We start from the raw sequence: 26,433 nt of genomic DNA, 5'->3' as shown, positions 1-26,433 counted from the left end.
TCCATCTCAATTAACTCAAGAGTTAAACTGTTACTCTAACCCTAAACTTAAATAATGAAAACTGAAAATCAGAAAATATGGAAAATAACAAATTTGTGTTTGTCAACCTAGTTTAAGGACCACAATTCATTCAAAATTAACACAGAGTCTCATTGTCAAGGGAAAAGTTCAAGCATTACTCAATTCATACAAAATTAATTGATTCTATCAACTGGACCACAAAAAATATCCATTTATAATCTTTCATAAATATCCATCTTAGTTAACAAAAAAAAATGTAAAAAAAACCATACCTTTCTGGGATTCTCACAGCGGGGGTGTCACGGCCGGGAGCGCGGGGTGCGAGTGCTGGACAAAGGGGCAACCGCCGGGGACTCGCGCCGAAAGAGAAAGGGAAGAAGCGCCGAGAGCGGGGGTTCAGGAGATAGTGAAGCAGCGTCGGGAGCAGCGTCGGGAGGTGGCTGGAGTGATGGTGCTGGACTGGTTCTTGTGGCTGCCGGGGACTTGTGCCGCAAGTGAGAGGAAAGCGGTGGCCGAGAGAGCGATGTAGGAGAGAGGGAAACAGCGCCGGGAGCAATGTCGGGAGCGGGCTAGAGCGAGGGTAGTTGGACTGGTTCGTGTGGCTATCCGGGACTCGTGCCGCAGAAGAGAGGAAACCGGCGACAGGGAGAACGTTGCAGCAGAGAGGAAATCGGCAGCCGGGAGAGCGATGCAGGAGAGAGGAAAATCGATGGCCGGGAGAGCGATGCAGGAGAGAGGAAGATCGGCGGCCGGGAGAGGGTTGCAGGAGAGAACGAAGACGAGAGAGAGTGAGAGAGAGAGAAGCTGAGTCATTCTTTTGTTTTCTTTTTCATGATTATTTAAAAAATAAAATAAAAAAATAAAATAAAATTATCTCACCCACGTGAAGCAGCCACGTCACCAGCCACATCATTCGTGTGGCTGGTTCGTGTGGTTGCTTCGCGTTATATAGCATTACTCATATAAAATAGTTTTTGCATTGTTGTTTTCAACTCATATGTGACATTTTAAAGACTTACTTCATCACACAAGCAACAACAACATGAAGCTTTCTCAGTGTTTCTTTCGATGATGGAGATAAGCCTTGGAAAAAATAAATAAACATTTTAATTATCATGCTTGCACTAGCGTGCACTCTTTTCATTGGTAGTCTTGTATCACATTATTGTTCTATCCCTAACTATTATTATAAAAAATAAAAAAGCTGAAATTTACATAATTATTTAATTTAAGTGATCATATGAGTCAATCAGCATCCAACTCTAATTTATTCAACTCATCCAGGGGCGTAGCTAGGGCGAGGACGAAAGATTGGTCCTCTGATTTTGTTTTGATTTGTTTAATTATATATATATATATATATATATTTTAGTAAGCTAGATAAAGTCACAAATTTACTAAGAAAAAAACAACAACATATATTATATTGATGCATATAATATAAAAATAATAGTTTTTAACTAAAATAATTATGCACATATTATATTATATTGATGCACATAATATAAAATTACATAAAAAAATAATTATATGCATATATTATATTGATGCACATAATATAAAAATAATAGTTTTTAAAAAAATATTTGTGAAATTTATTGTTTGATTTTTTTTAATATTTTATGAATTGAATTGATTTATATGTATTTTTCATAAAAGTCTATTGGCTAGTTGCCTTTTTTATAAATTAATATATATATATATATTCTAAAAATATTATGGTTTTAAAAAATTTATTTATAAAATTTTATTATTTAGCCTTTTGATATTTAATAAATTGATTATATAGTAAAAAAAATTGTAAAAATTTATTGTTGAGTAACTTTGTTGTACTCTGTCCTGATTTAGACCTCGGGCCTATTTAGATTTTTATGCTCACATTAGGGGTAAAATGGTCATTTAGCAGTAGTGACATTTTGCATGTTTGCATAGTAGCTTTTATATGAAAAATCAGGGGCAATTCCGTCATTTGGATCCATTTTCTATGATTTTTCTATTAAGAGGGCAATTAGGTCACTTCCTATATATAATATAAAAAAAAAAGGATGAATGAGAGAAACCAACCTGGATCCTTCTCCTCATTCATTTTCTTTCTCTTTGTTTCTTGTTCGGCCGACCATAACTTTAGAAGAAATTGTTTTTCCGGCGAGAATTTTCGGTGAACTCAAATACCAAAATCCTTCCTCCCTCACTCCTGAATTCGGTAAGTCTTAGATCCAATGTTTTTATTTTGTATTTCTCCCGTATTTCCTTGTTTTTAGAAATGTATAAAAACTTTGAATTCTTCATAGATTTGGTGATTTATAGGCTTAAATTGAAGCCAATGATTTATGGTTCATGTATGAGAATGTTGTTGAAGAAATTTTTTGATTTAGTGTTGTAAATTGGGAGAAAATCATAGTATAAGGTCCGGTACTGTAGCAACTCGAAGTTACTGTAGTACCAAAAATTTTGAGTCTTTTCTGGTATTTCTTTGGTCCGCATTGAAGCTCTTCTTACCCTGAACTCATTGGAATTAAGTTTACTCTATTCTGATGTCGTTTGGGGTCCAAAATGACGTTTTGCCCTAAAACCCTAAGGTTTCATATTAGACATGTATAATTTTATTTTTATGCATTTTCTTTTGGCTATCATTCTTGTGTTCATTAGAATTTGAATTCCCTGCTTGTATCTAGGTGGCAAAGTGTCCTCTAAGGGGAAGGAGCTCGCCGATCAGTGAGCACGTCTCGGGATGAGACGACTGGTTCTGTGAGTGGTTAAATTTATAATTGCATAGATTTAATAAGAGTACTAAAGTATTTCTTCATGTGTTTTATTACATAAATTTGATGATAAATTGGTTTCTTTGATACATATTTTGAGCACGAATTTACTTAAAATGGTTAAACCTAGAATGCTTATACCTATTTATTTTGAAAGAAATATGTTTACTTGCATCTCCGTAATTATATGCAAATGGAATATGGTTTGATGTATATTTCCGTATTTATATGCAAATGGAACATGGTTTGATGTACATTTCCTGGTTTAAACATTGTATGATGGATTCTTTGAATTGGAAATTGGAAAGAATTATATTGTGGCATTCAGTTTTAATAGTAACGACGGACTTTAGTCCGACACAGTAGTGTGGGGTTCCACGGTCCAGCCTGATGGGAGGCGGCGTGGTTAACCCTGGTTTACCCTGGTCAAGAGGTGCGCGGAGCCATTGACAGGGGATTCTTTTATGTGAGAAACCCGGGGTCACCACACGGGGATCTCAGTGGCCAACACCAAGGAAAGGCAACCCTTTTAAATTTTTAAAAAGTTTTAAAAACTCCTTGGTGGTCCCATATTTAGTCGTGGCCACGATTAGCGTGGGAATTGTTTTAGGCCAGCCTGTATTTTGGAGCTATGTTTATTGTGTTTTAAAATGTTATTTGCTTTTGATGAACCTTGTGTTATTTGTTAATATGTTGAATACTTGGAATTGATTTTATATGTTATTATTCATGTGGAATTACTATTTTAAATACTTTATCACTCTGTTACATCTATGTTGACACCACTCACTGGGTAACATATGTTACTCACCACTCCCCTTTCTTCTATCATTTCAGACTGCGACGTTGGACAGAGTTGTGTTGTGCAACAGTAGAGTGATTTGTATGTTCTCCTTGTTTAGGTTTGTTATAGTATGCATTTAAACTTTATGGATCAACTAGACTTGAACTTTATATATTGTTCATGTATTTGTATTTTCTGGTTGTATCTGAAACCCTGGTTTGTACTGTTGTTGATGCTACTTGTGTTTAGGGTCCCTAGTATCAGGGAACCCTATTGTGATCTTATTATTATGTTGTCTTCTAGCTATGTAATTGTGATAACAGGTTTATATTGAGCCTTACGGTGACCTGAATGTGGGGCCGTTGTGGGACCCACTTCTTATCGTCATGGCGATTGCCACGTACCCGGTTAGGTTCAGGGCGTGACAAATTTGATTTTCAATAAATTAGTATATATTATATAAAAAATATTTTTTAAAAATAATTATGAAAATCTATTATTAATATATCCTTTCACTTTTTACTGTGTTCTAAAAACACTTTTAGTCCTCTCTAAAATTTTATTTTGCTCCGCCCTCATTTCATTTATATGTTAGTATTATTATACTTATTATATTTAATTTATAATTTTATATGGGTATATAGTGACGAAACTATGACTCGATGGTAGTAGGGTGATTAAAGCCTAAAAGCAAAATATAAAAAAAATAATAAATAAAATAATAATAATACAACAAAATAATTATTTTAAATAAGGACTAATGTATTAATATAATAAAATTTTGAATACACATTAAAAAACACATAGAGTATAATTAAAATTTTTGTTATTATTTATAGCAAGTATATAAGATTTTCAATAATTCAGCTAATAAAAAAATACATCTCAAGTTTGTAATTTTAAAAAATATGTGTATATATGTTATAATATATTTGCTTATGCATTTTTTAAAAATATATTTGTATATATGTTATAATATATTTGCTATGGATCAATTTCAACTTTTTTTTTAATTACTAAAATTTTTATATAAGAGTTTTTAATTTTTTATAAATTTTTATTAAAATTTTGAAATTCTAGTAATTTTTAAATTAAAAAAATAAAAATATGAAAAAGAACACATGCACCAAAGAAGATTTGAACTTGAGTGGGTTAAAAAATCACATACTTTATAATTAGGCCCACTAACTACTCAAATAAAACAACATTATACATTGTTATATATATTAAAATAGATTATTTTATATTAGTTTAAATATAGAAAAATCAATACGCACATAAGAGGGGTTTCAGCCCCCGTCAGCCCTCCTTTGGTTCCGTCCTTGTGGGTATATTTTGGTAAAAACACTGTAAATCCAAATAATATGAGAACAAAATATTTAGAGTCATATTAATAGATATATATAAATATATTTTAAATTTATGTGGTTCAATTTTTTAAAATTAATATAATGAAAAAATAAATTTTATTTGGATGGTATGAAATGACCCAGAAACACTCAAACACGCATGGGATGGGACTGTACTTTATGCATGATTTCCACGTCATCAAGGTGGTGGCCCACTAGTTCATGGGCCCCATAAATGGTGATCCTTCACAGCAGTTTCCGGACCAAGATAATGGTATGCTGACGTGGTAGCAGAGAAAAACTCCTGATCCGCTGTTTGGGGTGGTGTACCAATCGCTGACATCTCTCCACGTGTCAACATTGTATTTATGTAATTTATAAATTAATTATTTTCCACCTTCAAATTACTATTTATAATTCTGTTTATGAACAAGTGTTTATATATATATGTTCTGAAACAAACAATACCAAACACGCGTACCAACCGTTTAATGGTTAAAATAAGTTTATTATTATTAAAAAAATAACACATAATTAATTCAAATTAATGCGGCAATTTACGTTGATTTCGATGAATTTCCAATTTAAAAATTTTTATTGCCGGCGGCATTTAAAAAACCGTGTGCTAGTTTCAGCAAATGAATGGGCGCCACGTGGTAAAGGGTCCCACTCATTTGAAAGCGGAGAATATCCGCCGGCAAGGCGGGTATATTCCATAGCATATTGGAATATTCTGTCGGATATTACCCGCTCTTTTATTGGACAAAATTAAGTCCAAATCATCCTTTGCTTTGCCCATAATTACGATTAAATCCTCCTCTTTCGCCCCTCAATTTCTCTAATTATTTAATTTATTAATTTCTTATCCTCTATTTTTTTTTACAATAAATATAAACGATTCTATTTTAAATATCAGGTATAGCTGTACATTTATTACAATAATTTATTTTTAAAAAAATATTAAATCAGTCAAATATCACACATGACAAAAAAAGTTCATCATATGTTTATAAAATTGATACCGAACTAATAAATTTTAAATATCATATAATTATCTCCCATAAAAAGACTCATTCGTGTCTATTTAAACAACACTAAACTCAGAAATACTAGATAAAATCAGTTTTTTATAATATATATATCCATCCACGACCCATGTGACTGACTAAAAATGCGGTGATTATCTATTCCTATTCCTCGAGATAATTTATTTATTTATTTTAAAATAATATAAATTAGTGGCAAATGCTTCATGAAAGGGAAATAATAAGTGGAGGGCTAAATTGATCAAAGGGCAAAAAAGTAATAACGGAAACAAATAGTCGCAATGGTTTCCTCGTTGCTGAAATAAAGAGAGAAGACGAAGCTGCCATTGAAGCCGCGCTTCGAGATTCGGATGCAAAAGCTTTCCGTAAACGAGGAACCCTAGAATTTCCATTCAAGCACGAGAATTACGATTCAAGAAACGCCAGCGTTCCTCCTTGTTTATCGGTATTCACACTTTTTGCTTTTTGATTTGATGTTTTCTTTCTTTAGTTTTGTGTTTTTTAATTGGTTTTAATGGTAATCTGTGATCAAGTTTCCATATTTGAATGTTGATGATCTAAATTAGAAGTTTTTGTGAATGGTTTTGATGTTCTTGAGTTTGAGTTTGTTTCGCTTTTGCTTTTTTTGATTGGTTTGTTGATTGTGGAGAGAGGGGTTGAGGTGTTTTGGAAATTTTTTTTTTATTTTTTTAAAGTTGCGTGTTTTTTTGGTTTTGGAGGTGTTTATTTGGTGGTTGGGTTCCTGGTTTTAGATGATGATGGGACGTGTTATCTATTTTGGGGTTTTATGGTTTTTATTTTTATTTTTTTCATTTTCACTGCTTTTGCGGGGTAAAGTTTGTTGTTTTTGGAGCTTGGGATTGAGTTTTAAATTTTTCTATTAATATTTATTTACTATCTTGCTTCATTTGTTGGAAAAGCTATTGTTTTTGATATATTTCATTGTTTTGAAGATCTTATATATATCACTGCTTTTTGCGGGGTAAAGTTCATTGTTTTTGGAGCTTTGGATTGAGTTTTAAGTTTTCTATTAATATTTATTTACTATCTTGCTTCAATTGTTGGAAAAGCTCTTGTTTTTGCTATATTTCATTGTTTTGAAGATCATGGCAAAGATTGAACAGCTGAATTTTTTGCTTGAGACTAACCAAATTAGTAGAAAAGTAAGTTGTCTGTGTCATCCTGATGAATTACTGAAGGTTTTTGATTTGTTGTTTCTTCAAGTACTTTTGTTTTTTTTTTTGTTTTTGCTGAGTAAATGTCCTGTGTAATTTCTTATCAGATTTGGTATATGAGTATTCCAATTTTGGAAATAATTGTAGAATTTGATGTTTTGTTCTCTTGAACATAACTAATAATATTGTTGAACTTGTAGAGAATTGATAGATTAGAAATAGCACAAATGAAGAGATGGTGACATAATCATCCAAGTTAGCTTGAGAATAAATTTGCTTTTATTGTTTATATATTATATAGATTTGGCTTCATGTATGAATTCTCATCTGTTTTGGGGGTTTTTCCAGACAGTAATCTTCTCCATTTAGAAGAAGAAGAAGAAGAAGAAGAAGAAGTCTCTCCAAAACATAACAGGAGAATTATTGTTTTAGCTGTACATTTTCACAAATTTTTACCATGGGTTCCTTAGATGAACCGAAAACTGAAGCACAGAGCACCAAACCCCCGGGCATCCGCTTCTTCGATTGCATCAGGAGAAGAGGCTTGAGCTTTAGGACATACCAGACCATTGTCTTGGTCTTGACATTCTTTGCATATGCTAGCTATCATGCCACCAGGAAAACCACAAGCATTGTGAAAAGTGTCCTTGATCCTGAAACAAGAAGTTTGGGCTATTCTCCTTGGCAGAGGTCTTTCTTCCTTCGTAGGGTTAATGGGGAACAAAGAAAGCCAATGCTTCAGAATGGTTGGGCTCCATTTGATGGCTCCGATGGCACTGAATTGCTTGGACAGATTGATTTGGCCTTCCTCTCAGTATATGCCTTTGGCATGTACTTTGCTGGTCATTTAGGTGATCGAGTGGATCTTCGAATCCTTTTGACTGTTGGAATGGTTGGCACTGGTCTCTTCACGACCCTTTTTGGTGTTTGGGTATTGGCTCAATATCCATGATTTCTCCTACTACTTGGTTATTCAAATGTTAGCCGGTTTGTTCCAATCCACTGGCTGGCCTTCAGTGGTGGGGGTGGTGGGCAATTGGTTCGGAAAGAGGAAGAGGGGGCTTATTATGGGCATTTGGAATGCACATACTTCGGTGGGGAATATTGCAGGCTCGTTGATTGCCTCTGGTTTTCTGAAATTTGGATGGGGTTGGTCATTTGCTGTTCCTGGCATGCTTATGGCCTTTGTTGGATTGACAGTGTTCCTGTTCTTGCCTGTTAACCCTCAGGCAATGGGAATTGAGAAGGAAGATGATTTGGCTAAGCCTTCTGAGAATAATGGAATCAGTGATCCTCTTTTGGAAGGAGGAATAAATGTCAAGGGGAAACCAGTGGGCTTCTTTGAGGCTTGGAGGATCCCTGGTGTGGCCCCATTTGCCTTCTGTCTTTTCTTCGCCAAATTGGTGGCTTATACCTTCCTTTACTGGCTTCCTTTCTACATTAGCCATACAGGTACTTGTTTACAGTTACATGAATGCTTCATCTCTCTGGCAATTAGAAGTTTAGAACCACAATTAAATTTTATTTTTGCCACAGTTCATATTGTTTTTAATTAATAATACTCTATTTATGATATGGACATGATGCATTCTTTTATATGATGCTTTCTTTTATATTGCATTGTGAATATATTGGATTGTTGGTGCTTTCTTTTATATTATATGATGCTAACATGATACTTTCTCCATCAAATGTGAATTCCTGATGCTTCCATTGCTGATGATACTGCTGCTACTTTCCCTTATCTCTTGCAAAATCAAGGTGTTGTTTTGTGATGGAATAGTGATACTATATTCTTACATGATACAGCATATCTCCGTGGATTATGAAACTACTGGCTACCTTCTCTTGTCTAATTCCTATCCTTCAATTCAAACAGATTGCAATCACTGTTACTTTATCTTGCATGATACTAACATGATACTTTCTCAACCATGCAGTTATCGATGGCAAGCATTTATCCGATTCAACATCAGGGACATTATCAACATTATTCGATGTCGGAGGAGTTGTAGGTGGCATCCTTGCAGGCCACATATCAGACAAGCTCAATGCACGCGCATTGACAGCTGCAACCTTCATGTACTGTGCAATTCCCGCTCTGTATTTCTACCGCATATATGGCAGTGTATCACTGCTCTGGAACATCGCTCTCATGTTCATCACCGGAATGTTTGTGAATGGTCCATATGCTCTGATAACAACAGCAGTGTCTGCTGATCTCGGCACGCACAGCTCCCTTAATGGAAATGCTCGAGCACTGGCAACTGTAACTGCAATTATAGATGGCACAGGCTCTGTAGGTGCTGCTATTGGCCCATTGCTGACTGGTTATCTCTCAGCCAAGAGTTGGGGTGCAGTATTTTCAATGCTGATGTTGGCTGCACTTGTGTCTGGGCTTCTTCTGACAAAGCTTGTGGTGGCTGAGGTTACGGAGAAGATCGAACAAGCGAGGTTGCAGACAAATACTAGTCTTTCAAGGCCTTCAATGTCTGAGCAGGAACAAGTATAAGCTGTGGTTGTGATTTAAAGTGTTCAATTAGATATAGAGGACTATGAAAGTTCAAAACTTTGAAGGACCACACTATTTGAGTAGAGATTTATTGACTTCAAATGTCATGGTCATTGGGATTAAAGAACTTGTTGGAGTTTCTTCTTTTTCTTTTGCTTCTGTGTATTTATTAGGAAGCAAACGTGGGAAGAGATGAAACTCCATTCATGTATAGAGAGTCGTGTGTTTTTTTGTTTACACTCTGCAGTAATTGAGTAATTTATTCCCTGCCCAATGTTCATATGGATTTGTATTTCTTGGACTTTCAAGATAATGGATTCTTAAAAAACGTGATTGTTTTTTTTATGAGATGTGAACGTGTCACATGTCAGGGACGTGTATATGGGAGGAAATTAATTAGTCAGTATGTATGTATTCAGTTGTGAACAAGGGGTTTGAACTGTGAGTCTACATCTACAACTGACGATTTGTTATTTTCACGATTTTAATCAAGTTTTGAACGTAAGTCTTTTGAATATCTCACTTTTGATTTTGACGGTGGAGTTAAATAAAATTAAGCTACAAATTTTTGGTAAAGTGATTATTTTTTTTATAGTTGTGTTTTAATAAAATAAAATAAAACAAAATGAAAACTATGATTTTTAATCAAAACAGCCATGTTTACTCATGTTCATCAACTTATCAATATATAGATTATTATTATAATTATGATTACTATCGTAATAAATTATTTATATAATTGAAGAAGTGGGATTAGTAAATACATATACAAGAAAGAAGAATTAAATGACTGGAATTATTTAATATGTAATAAAATTATGTTTTTTTTCCTCATTAATGGACTATAATATAAATAGTTTCTACATGGGCCGTTTCTCATGGGCTTGGACCGGGCCAACAACAGCTATTTAATTAAAACCGCTTCTTATATTTTTTGACATATACCCCTAAAAAATCTTTAATTTCATGTACAATAAGCACAGTTAATGAAATTATAATGTTTTCTGAGGGCCTACATAAAAAACGTCAGTGCTTGTTAACAATGCTAAACTTCCTCAATGGATGAGCTCTGGTTTCCGGAGCGGCGAGCCGGAGCAACGCCGGCGAGGTCAGTGAGTATGCGGATGAATTGCTTGTAGCCTAGGTATCAATTGATTCAATTTCTTAATGCAACGAATTTGATTTTGGTTTCCGTTCTGTTTTTACTGAATTTTGTAGTGATTAATGAAGTTAGGGTTTGCGATGATCTGTATAATTTCTAGTTTTTGCCGTGAATGTGAAAATGCAGGGTTTTTATTCTCTTAGCTATGGTTTGGCATGATTTTTAGATGTATTCAAATGCAAATTTGGTTTCTAGGGTTTGTAAAGCTTGATAATTTCCAGATTGGGCGTGGAAAGATGGTGCATTTCATCTAAATGTGTATGAAGTGGGAAGTTTCCTACGAAATAAACAAGAAAGTTTTAGTAGTATGATAGAATGTTCAGAAAATATGCTTGTGCTTGAGTAGAGATATGATTCATTGAATAAAAGTGTTAGTTTTGTTAGAAGAATAAATGAAGAAAAGTTTTTTTGAAAAAGAACACTTGATTTTATCTTTGAAAGAATCAAAACATGTGCGTCTATGTGGGTTATAAAAGAAAAAGGAAAGATTCGACATCTTAGTCAATAGTGGTTTCTGAACACTTTTTAGTTGTAGCTGAGTTTAATTTTATGTTCATATGCTTCATGTTGTATTTCTTACTTGATACATTCATTTGAGAAAATGTTGCTAATTTTTTCAGCTTTTTTATTTTAAAAAGAAGTCTATTGACTAACCTGAAAGAATTTATATGTTAGAGCCTGCATTGGCCCCAGTTATGACCATAAATGCATAAGCAGCATTTTTCAAACTTCAGCGAATTCTTCATCATGATTTATGCTTTATTTGCATGAATTACCAATCATTTTTTTCCCATTCGTTTAGCATTAGCTCAAATTAGTACTCTTAAGCTCTACCCTTTTATGGAGATTAGCACTTCAGTTTGAAGTGTTCAAAGTGTTTTCTCTTGGAAGTTGAATTAAGGATCTCGATAGTTGAGGATCTTTTATGCTTGAAAAAGAAAAAAAAAAAAGATAATTATTGGTATCCTAGGACGCATTAAGAGTGAGCTTAGATAATTGTTGACTTAGTAATAGGCAAGTTCACAACTTTCATATCACTATTCAGATTATAGTTTGAGTTGGGTTTGGAACCACCGTACATGGTAACACTGATGTGCGGATCTCAAAAAGAATAAATTGTCCCTCCTCTCACTTTGTGTTTTCTCTACACTTTCTCATTTCCTGCACTTTCTAGACTTTTCCTTGATTTCTCATATTCAATTTATTGATATGGAATGGAAGATACTTGTGGCATTGCTATGATTCTCGAAGAACTTTTTCTTTCTTTCTCTCTTTTTCTTTTCTTTTTTGTTTTGTTTTGGTTGGAATTACAATACTTTTTACCTTTCTTCAAATTAATGGCTTCTTTCATTTTAATATGGAGTTAAAAAGTCACATGGAGATTTTAGTACTTATTATTAATGTATTAGGGGAGTGATCTTGATTCCATTACTTGCTTCTGTTCCGATCTTTTGCGTATCAAGAGCCTACCTTTACAAGATCTATATTGTTTTTAAATTACAACTTGTTAAAACTGTTGCCTTGTACACTAAGAATGAAGGCCAATGCCAATGTTATGTTCAGCTCAGATTCAATATTGTTGTGATGGTGGAATATTTAGTTTGACTGTAAACAACCGTCTTCATCCCCAAAATCAACTTGAATCAGTTCCAAATCAGTTTGATTTTTGAGGAATAGTCTGACCTGTACATTCTTGGATCAAATAATGAATGAAAAAAGTTGGGTAACTGGACCACTAGAACTAGACAAAAGAAGAATAAGCCTAATTAAATCAAATCTAATCTGGCCCAGTCTGGGATTGTTTAATTTGGGCTGGCCTCACTAATTTTTCCAACTTTGTTAGTTTTTTATTTCAAAACAAATTACAAAGTAAGTTGTAGAAAATTTGATCCGGAACATGACTTGGGTTAGTTTTAACCTGAAGATTCTATTTGCATGTGGGATAAACAGAAAAATGTACAGAATAGTCACATGCACGAAACTAAAATAAATAGCCCGAGGTCTGGTTTTGCTTCTATTTAAACTTTTCTGCTTCTCCAAACTGTTGTTTATTAAGAATAGTGAATTTTTTTATATTTTTTTGAGACAGTCTGACACAGCATTCTTTCTTGAAGTTATTTAACTTTAAAATCATATTGAATGATTTTTTCTTGAACGTTTTTTGCATGCCTGGGCAAGTATAAAGTTTACAAAATCTGACTTGTGATCTAACAATCACAAAATTCCCCACTAGACAAATTTGTAAGTTTCTTATCATCATTTTCAGGATTTGCTCAACATTTTCCTAGAAATACCTCTGACATCAAGTTCAGAATCCAATTAATAATCTGCATGTTTCCTTATTTTGTTCCTTGTGTTGAAATCCATCCATCAAATCGTTCTGATCATGCTCTTCATGCTGTGCAATAAATCAAATTGCATTTGCTCATCTATCCAAACTATTGCTCTCAATCTTTTGAAGCTCATGTAGACTAGTAATATTCTCGGCAATAAGCAAGAAAACATCAATTTAGTTTTTATGCTTCTTCTGATTAGTAGAGCATCTGGAGAACATAAAATATGCCCGATATTACTCACATGCTTTTAGATGGTGATTGTGGAATCATTTTCTCCAATACATTTGCAAGCCATGCCTTTATTCTTGTCAGGTCCCATGCAGGAAACAGTACAATATGATTCATTGAATGCATCTTTGAGGTAGAAGATGCTCAGTTGCAATGTAACCTGCCATGAATGCCGGAGTCTTCTTGAGGAAGTAAATAAAACAGCATCTTTTATCATCGTCTTCCTTTTCATAAATCAGATGCCTCACGGCACTTAAATGGCTGGTGGAGAAGCATAATAACTGACTTTTAACTGATATATTCTACACTTTTAGAGCATATACGATGATATTATCTGATTCTTATGCAGGATTAAGCCGCCATAAGTGAAGCATATCTTATTCTGAATACAGATTGTTGGAAGTTGATTGGATAAACAAAGACAAGACTGGCTCCTGAAGGTGCTTGGAAGGAACAAACCCATTTTTGCTTGACTTCAACACTAGGGTTATGTGAAATGTATTTTTAAAGTTGTTCTTTTAGGGTTTATAAACGGTTTGTAAGATGGTATGTTTTGGCTTGTGATAGAATGTTGCGGAAAGGAGAGATTTATGTAGCTGACTTTAAATAGTTGAGACTACCAGTAGTTTGTTATTGTTGTATGACATTATTGAATATGCGTCTTGTGACAAGAAATTTTGCACTTTTGTAATTGGCAACGAAGAATTCTAGTTTTTTCCTTATAACATTGTGCTGTTCACTTATGATTTTTTCCTTTCATGGTATTATGTAATTGAAGAGCTTGCACCAATTGAGAAAAGCTCATTTTTTTTTTGCAGAAAAACTAAATCAAACAAGGTCTTCATCAAGTTGTTGGGTTTTTATTAATAATTGATTTTTTTTTTTTTGTTTATTTATTGTTAATGATTGTTTAGAGTTAAGTACAGATGAACACAAAAACTCTCAATTTGAAAGGGAGTTTTTCTAAACACAAAACATAGATTAAATTACTCATTTCATCAACTGAATTATCTGCTGTCATTATTTAACTATCCATTATAATAACCAAACAGGTCATCTCTTCAATTATACATGTAAAATGACACATCTTTCTCTGCCATCAAAGTCACAAATCCATCCTATCACATCCATTTGTCATTCATCCTAATCTTCATTGACTTATAAATAAATTAATTAAATTCAAAAAAGAAAGAAAGAAAAAAAATAAAGAACAAAAACAAAAGAAAAGAAACAATGAACACAAACATCAAATAGAGAAAAACAAGAAACAAAGCCACACTCACCACTCCCTTAATTTCTAATTGGTAGTTCAAAGGGACTTGTGGGTAGTGTTTATTGGAGTTGAACCATCATCAATGAACCTTTATGAATTTTTTCTGTGGTGCCTCTTCTCCACTAACAATTAGAGAATGTGACTACAAAGAGGACCACCACTGTACTTATTTCAATTTGAAGGTTGACAAAGTGTTTAATGGATAACATCACATTAAAACATTAATATGTTTTCCTTCTTCCAAATTCATTGATTTTTTCTTTCTGTTTTTTTACCATAAAAATAAAAGACCATTAGTTTGTATTGAGAAAGTGAGAAACAAAGCATGGTAGTGAGCATTTGAAGGTGAAGTTTGTGGTCCAATTCTCTAGTGTCTCTTTTCAAGTTCATTAGTGAGCTTTGAGAGAGATGTTTGGAATTGATATCATTTAGGTACTTATTATTATTTTTTTCTAATATACACTAGTTTATTTAACTTAAAATGCATTAAACAGTATTTCTGTGATGCATGCTAGTTTATTTTGCTAATTTTTTTATTTTATTTTCTAGATACTAATGATCATTTATTTATCACTCGCGAGAGACATGAATAATTAGTGTTTCCTTAATATGTGTTAATCTATTTTATTTAGTTACAACATTTGTCGTATAAATTGTAATATATGTATCTATCAATTAAGAGACACAAGTACATCTAAAGATTCTAAGTTGGCAAAGCAAAGCAATGGAGATTCTCAAGCTCAATGAATACCTTGAGCTTAAAAGAGAGATTCTATTGGGGAAAGTTGTCTTTCTAGTTTTTAACTGTTTGGAAGTAATGTTGTGAATTAATTAATTATAATTATGTTTAATAAATGATAATCCAAACATGTCCACATGTCATGCATGGTTTGGAGTGCATGACATGCAAAGTTGAGTAGCCAACTTCAAAAGAAGAACAAGAAAGCCATGAACAAGTACTCTGTTGTTTATTTTATTTTAATTTTTCATCACAATGCTTTGCTGTGCATGCATGCATCCCTCCCTCCAATGAAGCCTTCTCCTTCACAAAAAGCCTTTGTCTTCCCACATGTCTCTCTCTAATCTTAATCTTAAATTAATTAAAAGTTTTGTTTTATAGTTCATTAATTATATTATCTAGCGAGGGATGAAATACAAAGTTTAACATTGTACCAATACTTCCTCTCTAATCTTATTGACTCATTAAGGTTCTTTACTATTTTGTCTCTCATTTTATACATATAATAATAATAACAATGTTAATCTCTAATTAATGTTGTATTAAGCTCTCTTAATTTATCTCTATAGTGCTTTGAGACATTGAGAAGAAGAGAGAAAGGTAATGCATCATGGAGACCTTTCCAAATGAGAACCATCCTTGGGACTTCCACAAAGCCAAGAAAGAGAGTGAGGTCCACCTTCCCACCTTTATCTACACCACCACTACAATTACAAAGTCTTTTAGACCTCCTTGTGCTCTCTCTATTTATATTTATATTTATATTTATATTTATATTTATATTTATTTATATTTATATTTATATTTATATTTATATTTATGTATTTTTGTTTGCACCCTATATATACCCCTACTTGTCTTTAAGCATATCCTTTTCTCTCTTTGGCATGACTTAAAGGCATGCATAGAGTTAGACAAAGAAGGCCTATTTGCATGTCCTAAATCCATTGATTTAGCAATTCAAGAAATAAGTATGTTCATTTGTTCCAATGAGGCAAAGCAAGAAAGCAAGAATAAGGTGATGAAAAGGTTATGATAAAAGGAGAAGAAGAAAGCATGACTTAGTTTTATACTTCTTTTTCTTCTTATTAACTTATTTGTATCTTTAACGAAAAACATACATGTTTGGACCTCTTCTTTGTGAGTCTTTAAGCTTAAGTTTGTCTTTAACATGGTCTATAATTGTGCCTTCCCTCATATACAAGGTACTCAAGGGATCATGTTACTTTTCCGCTTTATTATTTTTCGGTTTTTCGCATCTCATGCAAGGTATCGACGTATAATAAAATAAAATAAAATAAAATAAAATAAAATCTTGATATTAGATGCAAAACATAAACTAATCGGAGAACGGTAGCTAATCGAAGGGAGAATGAAATATAAACTTAACATGTGATCAAGGACAAAGGGCCATGTGAAAGATCATTAAGAAAAACATTAACTAAAATCTCAAGAAAACATAATTAAGCGACGATGTTTGTTGGAGCTTGTTCCAAGTAGTAGGTGGTATGTGGACAATCAAAATCTTCGATCAATAAAGATATTGATCATTTCCTCGACAGGAATGAATTCTATTTCCAATCAATTCTGAAACACCACAGCTCAAACTAGAAGCATATTTCTGCAATCTGTCCATGAATTCAGCAGTCACAAATGAAATGTTGCAATTTTCAGCATTCGACAAAACATAAACAGATAGGGTCGACAGAGAGCTCGGATTGTTAAAATTAAAACGGGACCATGCACGTCTGCGAAACAAGAATGTGGTTGTGTAATTCAGGACCACAAAGACAACACTTGCTGAGGAATTTCTGTCGATGTTTCGCACAACTACCAGACAACCAAAAGAATTCGAAATAAACAGTAACAACAACCACAACTGATCAATCTCAGGATTCTTCGCGAAGGCTACCCAATGAGTTATCAGAGAACATGATCAAGATATAATGTATTGCCTAATTAAATTGATTCAATTGATAGCAGAGATAAGAATCTTGTTATGCTCTGCATGCTCAGAAGTAGGATTTTACTTCAAACAAGTTCGACATTTTAGTGTTTGAAAATACTAGAGATACGTGGTTGACCTTTGTTCTAATTGATGCCTTTGACATTAAAAAGATAAGTAATAGTAGACAATGATCATAAAAGATAAAACAACAAGAAGCTATGTTCGAACTAAATGAAGTCAACTTTGAATGATTTCACCTTTGTCGTTTCATCACCAAATTTCCATAGCTTGTGCAATGGTTTTGGCACATCATTTTCAAGACAATATCAACAATTCAATCGATGAAATCAAACTGATCTATTGACTTCACCAGACTCACCTAAAATAGAATATATGAAGGCATTCAATAGTTTTCCATCAGCAACCAATTTCCACATCATTCAAAGTGTTCTAATATTCTCGTCAGCATTAACTACACGAAGCAACAACAGAACAACGGATAGCTCTTACCTTCGGTTGTTTAATTAGTACAAAAATACAAGTATATATAAAGCACAACAGACAATCAGAATGCACTACAAAAGAACTCTGACGACATAGTTGAGAATTAACTTCAAAGATTTGGTCGTTTGTTAAAAAGGTTTTCACCGAATGTTGTCCACAAAGTTAAGTGTAATACAATAGCCATAGACATGCAACAATTTCTTCTCACATGTTGCCAAAACACAGAAACAAGATCAACTAAATCTGTACCAGACCTTAAGAGACTTTGTAAATTACTTCTTTTTTTTTTTCCTACGAAGAAGAAGAACCGATCAGTCTAAGAACAATCAGCCACGTAATCGAACACAGAACTGTTTGCCACCAAGAAAAACAGCCATGAATTCAAGATTTTATTAGGCATTTGAAAGTATAATATAGAGTGGCAACTTTTCATAGATAATTCAAGAGAAATAGTACCAGATAAGCTGAGCTCTTCGATCCTCAGCACCTCCAAGCCGATACAGACACAAGCTCGCCGCGCTGCCAATACAGATAGAGTGAAGATTGCCGCTTTTCGACATGAAATCCTCGAACCTGCACCCTTTTGAGCAGACACTCAGCTTGAGTTTCAGTAAAATTACTGAATGGCAATGGCACAAAGCCAGTGGATACAAATAGGGAACGCCAAGTTAGCATTTTTTCTACGAAACGATGTCGACCAAGCACAGCACTCTCGATCCTCGGCTGAAGCAAAAAGCGTTCGATCTTATGGGCAACTTCAGGGGTGGTTCCAGCTGCATCAATGGAGTCCAAAAGAACCATGCTTGATTGGAAGCAATGAAGGAAATGGCGGGAGAATGAGAGTTCACTGCGATCACAACCATGGTCGACGGAGATGACAATCTTGGGGGAGAGCTGCTTGACAAGCCGGAAAATGGTGGAGATTGATGGACCGAGAGAGGAGCTGACAGGCAAGTTGACAGCAATTGCTTCCTCTTGAGACATTGCGAGAATGGAAACAGGATCAAAGCTTTCGAGATTCATGGCATTGAACTCGAACTGGATATGGAGCTCAGCGGCGAACTGGGAGAGGTTCTCGCGAGTGAGATGGAGTTCGAGAGGATGGTAAGAGGAGTTGGGGGAGATGAAAGCTGTGATTTTGAGAGATGGGGAGGAGGCGCCGGAGCGGCGGCGTTGAGCGAGCTCTTGCATGAAAGAAGACCACTGACCGCCGACGCCGATGTCGAAGTCGATGATGTGGATGCGGGGAGAGCCGGCGAGCTCTTCGAGGAGAGCTTGGATGGAGGTGAAGTTGGTGAATTGGAGGATGGGGGAGACTTCAGAGAAGGCCTTGAAGGCGCTGAGCTTGAGGACGACGTCGAGAGGGGTGGAGAGAGGGGGAGGGGGAGGGGAAGGGGAGAGGAGGAGGAGGTTGAGGGCGTCACGGAAGTAGAAGGAGGTGCGGATTAGTGGTTTACCGAAAGGAGAAGAAGGGAGTTGGTGATTGAGCCGCGCCAATATCCCACGCGCACCGACGAGATTGCCGGCCTCGACGAGCTCGGCAGCGTTGAAGAGCTGGTCGAGAAGTGATTGCTGGAGCTCGTCGGCAAGCTTTGGTTTCACAGGACGGTGGAAAAAGGAGGGGGTTTGGGAGGGAGAGAAAAGGATTGGTTTCTCTTCCATGGATTCCGGGAAGAAGAGTGGTGGCGGCGGCGGCGGTGGTGGGGGAGGAGGGGAGGAGGAGGCGGTGGTGGTGGTGGTGGTGGTGGTTGAAAAGGAGGGTAAAGGGTCGAAGGAGAAGGAGGGCTCGAGAAGGGAGGAGGACGAAGGGTCGTCGGACATGATCCAACGGAGAAAGGTTTGTTCTTGGGTGGTGGAGGAGGGGTCAGCGAGGAGGCAATCCCAGTCGTCGGTGGCGGAGGCAGCGGCGGCGGAGGTGGTGGTGTGCAAGATGGTGACTTTCTCGGAGATTTCGGAAGGGAATACATCAGGAGGGTGGTCGGAGGAGGCAACGCCACCTCCGAGAGAGGAAGACAGTGTGGAAGTGGAGGTTGGAGGACTAGGACTTCTCCGGTGATCCAGCACCGATCTTGGCTCTAACTCTCCTCTGCTTCTCTTAACTCCAGTGAGAAGAAGAGCTCCTCGAGCTCCTCCTCTTCCTCCTCCTCCTCCAATGGCACCTCCTACTTCTTCTTCTCCAACCCCTTTTGTCTGGAGATTGAAGGGCATCCCCTTCATCTATCTCCTTTCTTCTCCTACATACACTAACTCCCACTCCCTCCAACCAGATCTCTCTTCTTCTTCTTCTTCTTCTTCTTGGGAGTTGCAAAGATCCAAGCTTTCAAGATTGATTATTGAAAACAGAGGGAAAGATGGAAACTTTGAAGAGTTAGTTTGACAGAGGAGATGAAGGTTGCTTCTTCTTCTTCTCCTCCATGATGTTGAAGACTGGTGTTTAAAGCTTTGGTTTTTTTCTCTCTATAGAGTAGTTGAGAGGAGGTGATGATGATGGTATTGGTTCTCTGTATACACTCCTCTCTTTCTCTCTGTGTTTCTATCTTTGTTTTGTGTTCTTCTCTTCTCTTTGTCTTGTGTCTATCTCTCTTCTTTCTCTCTGTGTGTTTCTCTCTCCTGCCATGGATGCGTGCAACATAAAAAAGGAAACAAAGTGCCTCTAATTTATTATTATTATTATTATTATTATTATTACAAAAATTATTTTTTTACTGCTTTATTAGTTTATACAAATTTCACTTATTTCCTCTGTAACTTTTAATTTTACCTTTCTTTCATATGACTGTTGATATATGTATATATATATATTATTATTATTATTTTAAAATAATTTATTTATAAAAACTCACGGAGGAAAACAAAAGTATAGGTTTTATTTAATATTTATTACATCCGAAGGGTGGATATTTCATTTCTTTATATTTATTAAAAAAATTTAAAATTTAAAATTTCTTGGTTTATTATTACTAAAATAGTATTATCCCCATTGATTTTTTTTAAAAAAAATTATTATAATGAAATTCAAATTAAATACAGTTTTTATTTGATAAAATTATTTATTATATATAACTTCAGCTCGACTTCAACGACAAATTATTAAAATATATAGTTAACATCAGTTGGAAAAAATCATTTTTTTATTACTAGTATAATTAGTATTAAAAAAAATTTAAAAATATTAAGAGTTAGAAAAAAAAAAGGAAAAAAATCTAAAAAATTGTGGGAAATATAAATAATATTTATTTGAGTAAAATATGGATTTGACAGTTCTTTTACCGAGAAACCCAAAAGACAGGGTCAAAGTACGGGTCGCAGCGAAAGATGGATAGGGGCAATCTCGTAATTGTACATCTGATCGAGAAACAAACGGCTGAGATCGAGTGCAGTGCGCGGAGATCGAGGATCTGGGCCCCACAGAAGTAGCCAATGGGGTTCGAGAACGAGAAGGACGGGTCATCGGATTGGACGGCTGTGATCGCATGATGGACAGGTAGCGACTTGTGGTCCCCGCTCCGGGGACCACTCCCGCCGACTGCTATCCGTCCATTTGAAATGACTGAAATACCCCTATGATTTACCCAAATTACATTTCGGTCATAAGGTTGTTTGTTTGTGTGCTGGCTGTGTGGGAAAACTAACATAACTGACTTCGTTAATTAATATTAATAAAAATGATGATTAATAAATACTTCTCCGGTGTTTTTTTATATCCATTTTAACTAATTCATATAAATTAAAAAAAAATTAATTAATATTTATAAAAAAATAGATTAATTTTTTATAATTAATTTTTTTAAATATAATTTAATAAAATATGTAGTTCAATATGATTTATTAAAAATTATAGAGGTACAGTAAATTTAGAAAAATAATATTTAAAACTTCATAAATTTTTTGTTTAAATATCAAAATGGTCCTTCTATTTTTTGTTTTCCATCCTTTTAGTCCCTTTAATATAAAACTCGCCTTTTTGGTTCTTGTATTTGCACATTTTCATCTTTTAGTTGTAAAATCTCTCTTTTGGTCCTCGTATTTACACATTTTCATGCTTTTTAGTCCATCTAATTTATCAACTGGAAGGACCAAAATGGTAGATCCGTCAATTAGAGGGACCAAAAAGATAAAAATATGAAAATACGAGGATCAAAAAGGCAGATTTTATATTAGAAGAACTAAAAGGGCGAAAATCGCAAAATAGAGGGATCATTTTAATATTTTGACCTAAATTTTTTAGATGAATAAGTAAAAAAAACCATAAAAAACTTTTAAAATTGGACAATTAAAATAAAGAATAGGAGGGAGTAATTAATATATATTTAATTTCTTGATAGGTATTCACTAGATTTAAATTTTGATACTGATTAAATAAAATAAAGCATTAAAACAAAATTCCATGAAAAAAAAGGTTTTAATTTGTCTATTATTATATAACATATGTATTGAGAATAATAATTTTATAATATTTATTGATAAATAGTTAAAAAGTGAAAATGAAAAGACATAATCCTAAGATGATTGGATGACCCACATTCACATAGCTAACTTACACCCTCTCTGTTTTTATGTCTCCACATCAATCCAAAAATAAATAAATAAGTAAATAAATATAACAAATAAATATAAATAAATAAATAAATATAACAAATAAAACATAAAATATAAATAAATAAAAGCAAGTCCAATCCAATCCAATCCAATCCAAAGGTACACAACTTTGTTTTCACACACCCAAAATTCAATCAAGACAAGCATTGGATGTGTCATGTCATTGTTTTCTTGTGACTCATCTTAAACCTAATAATAATAATCAAAGGAAAATTTTAACCCTATTTTGATGCATTACACCAAAATCATATTATATATATACACACACACATTTGTCACATAATAATGAGACAACATATTAATTTTAGTCAATATGTATATATATATAATATCTTACAAAATACATAAGATGTCTTTTTTTTTAATTACCCAACCATGGCTTCAAGCTAACAAAATAACCCAATTCATTTTTTTTTTATAAAATTAGTTCTTTTTTTATATTTTTTTCCGTGCTTTACTACATAGCCAAATCAATATTTAGTGACTTTTTTAAATTTTATTAATAAAAACCAAAATGTAATATATATATATATATATATTATTTTAAACATTTTTTTATAAATCAAATTTGATGTTTAATTATTTGAAAATTTTTATTAATTTATTTATTTGGTAATTTGCTTCAAGATGTTAATGGCTTTTTGTCATATTTACATCAAGTCCTCTATGTAGTGTGTGTGTTTTTACCGAAGAATATATTTGAATTCAATTCACATAAAATGAGAACACAGATTGTTTGAGTTATTAGCTCCTTGTTTGTGTATATTGTGACGTGATTTATTCATATTTATCGAAAAAATATTTTAATTATAATTAAAATAATTAAATACGATGCAAGCAACTAGCAATCACACTCTAGTCTCTATATATAATATTTTACAAAAAAAAAAAACACAAAAAAACAAACAATTCAGAGTTTCATACGAAAAATTATGAAAATGAGAGTGGGGGGAAGTACTGCCATAAATCCCTTTTGATTGCAAATTGACATTTTGTTTTAGATAAGCCAAGGGAAAAAAACAGGTGATAAAAGATAAGAGTCATACTATGATAATGCCTCACTTTGTTTTATTTCTTCTTTTCAATTCTTATTAAATTGCATGTTTTTTAATTATGAGTTTACCAACCAAATAATTAAATTCTCATTTCTTAATTTTTCTCCCTACCTCTCTATATCATGAATGAATGAAGGCAGTAAAAACAATTATATCCTTCAACCTTGTAATATATGTTCTACCTTTGATTGAATAATCTTCATGAAGATGGTTAAACAGCAGTGATTGAGTTTAATTTATAAATAATTTTTATAATCTTTATTTATAAAATTAAAAATTTAGAAAATTCAACAAATTTTGACCGATTAAGAGAGAAAAGTTAAGAGTATATGGGTTTAACCCTCCAAATATATATATATATATATATATATATATATATATATATATATATATATATATATATATATATATTTTAATATCATTTAATGTTGTAATTTTTCAATAGATAAATATAGATCAAGTTGTTTTTTATAATAGAAAGTTAGAAATAATAAAAATGAGTTTATTTTATAAGTGATAGCCGGTTATTTATTTGCGGTTTTATATTCTTATGGATAATCACTGTAAATGTTTACAATAATTTTCTTACATGTTTACTTATCTGTTCACATTCCACATGTACTACAATTTGAAGTTGTTTCAAATGAATAATAAGTTACCCATATTTTCTTCGTAAAAAGAAAATCACTTAATTAACCTAATATGATCACTAGGATTATTTATAGAAGACCAATAGGACAGTAGACATGCATGACATCAAAGATATGCATTAATTTATATAAAGTTCCATGTGATGTGTGATCACCCTAGCAAATATAACAAGTTCTTTTTTTTTTCTTTTATCTTTTTTTCTTCACATCCATTAAAATGGAAATTCCGAGAATGCCATCCATTCAAACATTAGCTAACTAGCTTCAACTACTAAACACTATTTCCCTTCCCAAAAGAGGACATACTTTTATTTCTTCTTCATCATCCTTTCTTCCATTGTTTCTATATTACCTTAAAGCTTGGCTGGCCTCATTAGTCTAAAGTCTATGGAGTGGATGATGACATGTATATATATAAATATATATGATTTATATATGTTTATATTATATATTATATACAAGTCCAACATGCCACCTTCACTTAGCCCACCATGTTTGTACTCACCCATACAACAAAAGCTAGCATGCAAGGGAAGAGACATCACATATCATGACATCCATCTTCTTGGTATGAGAAATATCACATTGGTTTTGTTTGTTAGCACAAGCTTGAGGCAGACCTTTTTGGGAACTATGATGGAATATATAAATATGGTCTCATGTGTGATGACTCTTAATCCATTTTCTTTTCCACACTCAAATGGCCAATTGGAGTACAAGAACAAATTAAAAGTATTTTCAAGTCATGGTGATACAAACATGGTGGGCTAAGTGAAGGTGGCATGTTGGACTTGTATAATATATAATATAAACATGTATAAATCATGTATATTTATGTATACATGTCATCATCCTCCATAGACTTTAGACTATTAAGGGCCAGCCAAGCTGGGTAACTAAAACAATGGAAGAAGGATGATGAAGAAGAAAAGAAATAAAAATGTCTCTTTTGGGAAGGAAATAGTGTTTAGTAGTTGAAGCTAGTTAGCTAATGTTTGAATGGATGGCATTCTCGGGAGCTGCATTTTAATGGTCAATGAAGAAAAAGATAAAAGAAAAAAAAAAAGGAAACTTGTTATATTTGCTGGGGTGATCACATCACATGGAACTTTATATAAATTAATGCATATCTTTGATGTCATGCATGTCTACTGTCCTATTGGTCTATAAATAATCCTAGTGATCATAATGGGTTAATTAGTGATTTTCTTTTAAGAAGAAAATATGGGTAACAATATTCATTGACAACTTTAAATTGTAGTACATGTGGGAATGTGAACAGATAAGTAAACATGTGAAAGAGTGTACAATAACATTTACAGTGATTATCCGCATAAGAATAACAAAACACAAATAAATAACCGGCTATCACTTATAAAATAAACTCATTTTTATTATTTCTAACTTTCTGTAAAAAACAACTTGATCTATATTTATCTGTTGAAAAGGAGTACAACGTTAAATGATGATAGGCTCTTAATATATATATGTATATATGTATATATATATATATATATATGTATATATATATATATATATTTGGAGGAGTTAAACCCATATACTCTTAACTTTTCTCTTAATCGGTCAAAAATTTGTTGATTTTCTAAATTGCAATTTTTATAATAAAGATTATAAGAATTGTTATAAATTAAAAACTCAATCACTGCTGTTTAACCATCTTCATGAATATTCAATCAAGGTAAGAACATATATTACAAGGTTGAAGGATAACAGTGTTTTGCTACCTTCATTCATTCATGATATAGAGGTAAGGGAGAAAAATTAAGAAAGAGAATTGTTGTTGGTTGGTAAACTCATGGGTAAAAACATGCAATTTAATAAAATTGAAGAAGAAATGAACAAGAGGTGAACGTATCGTAGTATGACTCTTGGCACATCACCTGTTTTTCCTTGGCTTATCTAAAACAAAGTGTCCGGTTGCAACCAAAGGTTGTAATACTTCCCCCCCCACTCTCATTTCGCCAATTTCGTGTAAACTCTGAATTGTTTGTTTTTTGTGTTTTTTGTAAATATTATATATAGAACTGAAATTGTGATTGTAGTTGCTTGCATCGTATTTAATACAGTAATTAAAATATTTTTCGATAAATATGGACAAATAAATCACAACATACACAAACAAAGGGCTAATAACTCAAACAATCCTGTGTTCTCATTTATGTGAATTGATTCAAATATGTTCTTCGGTAAAAAATACACACTACATAGAGACTTGATATTAAATATGACAAAAACATTAACATCTTGAAAACAGGTACCAAATAAAACA

The 26,433-nt window shown here is 33.3% G+C and overlaps 2 protein-coding genes and 2 long non-coding RNA genes across 4 annotated transcripts; 3 read left to right on the top strand and 1 right to left on the bottom strand.

The window, feature by feature from the left end:
- Positions 1-2,098: 2,098 nt before the first annotated feature.
- LOC120278751 lies at positions 2,099-3,790 on the top strand. The gene is made up of 3 exons (XR_005541756.1): positions 2,099-2,224; positions 2,697-2,769; positions 3,621-3,790. It is a non-coding gene; the product is annotated as an uncharacterized LOC120278751 (long non-coding RNA).
- Positions 3,791-6,229: 2,439 nt separating this feature from the next.
- On the top strand, positions 6,230-9,997 carry LOC120279174 (putative glycerol-3-phosphate transporter 1). Its single transcript, XM_039286040.1, is given in 4 exon segments — positions 6,230-6,407; positions 7,486-8,065; positions 8,067-8,589; positions 9,078-9,997. Coding segments are annotated over 3 exon segments (1,566 nt in total). The 5' UTR covers positions 6,230-6,407; positions 7,486-7,594; the 3' UTR covers positions 9,650-9,997.
- A 693-nt stretch (positions 9,998-10,690) lies between these two features.
- LOC120278803 lies at positions 10,691-14,094 on the top strand. The gene is made up of 3 exons (XR_005541769.1): positions 10,691-10,793; positions 13,471-13,566; positions 13,725-14,094. It is a non-coding gene; the product is annotated as an uncharacterized LOC120278803 (long non-coding RNA).
- A 3,848-nt stretch (positions 14,095-17,942) lies between these two features.
- Positions 17,943-20,439, bottom strand: LOC120279240 (scarecrow-like protein 6). The gene is made up of 2 exons (XM_039286113.1): positions 18,296-20,439; positions 17,943-18,189 (listed from the first exon to the last, which is right to left on the bottom strand). The coding sequence occupies exon 1, from the start codon at positions 20,054-20,056 to the stop codon at positions 18,320-18,322; it is 1,737 nt and encodes a 578-aa protein (XP_039142047.1). The 5' UTR covers positions 20,057-20,439; the 3' UTR covers positions 17,943-18,189; positions 18,296-18,319.
- Positions 20,440-26,433: the final 5,994 nt, after the last annotated feature.

Source organism: Dioscorea cayenensis, chromosome 16 (assembly GCF_009730915.1).
Source record: "Dioscorea cayenensis subsp. rotundata cultivar TDr96_F1 chromosome 16, TDr96_F1_v2_PseudoChromosome.rev07_lg8_w22 25.fasta, whole genome shotgun sequence".
Classification (NCBI taxonomy): domain Eukaryota; kingdom Viridiplantae; phylum Streptophyta; class Magnoliopsida; order Dioscoreales; family Dioscoreaceae; genus Dioscorea; species Dioscorea cayenensis.
This window is presented reverse-complemented; position numbering and strand designations above follow the sequence as displayed.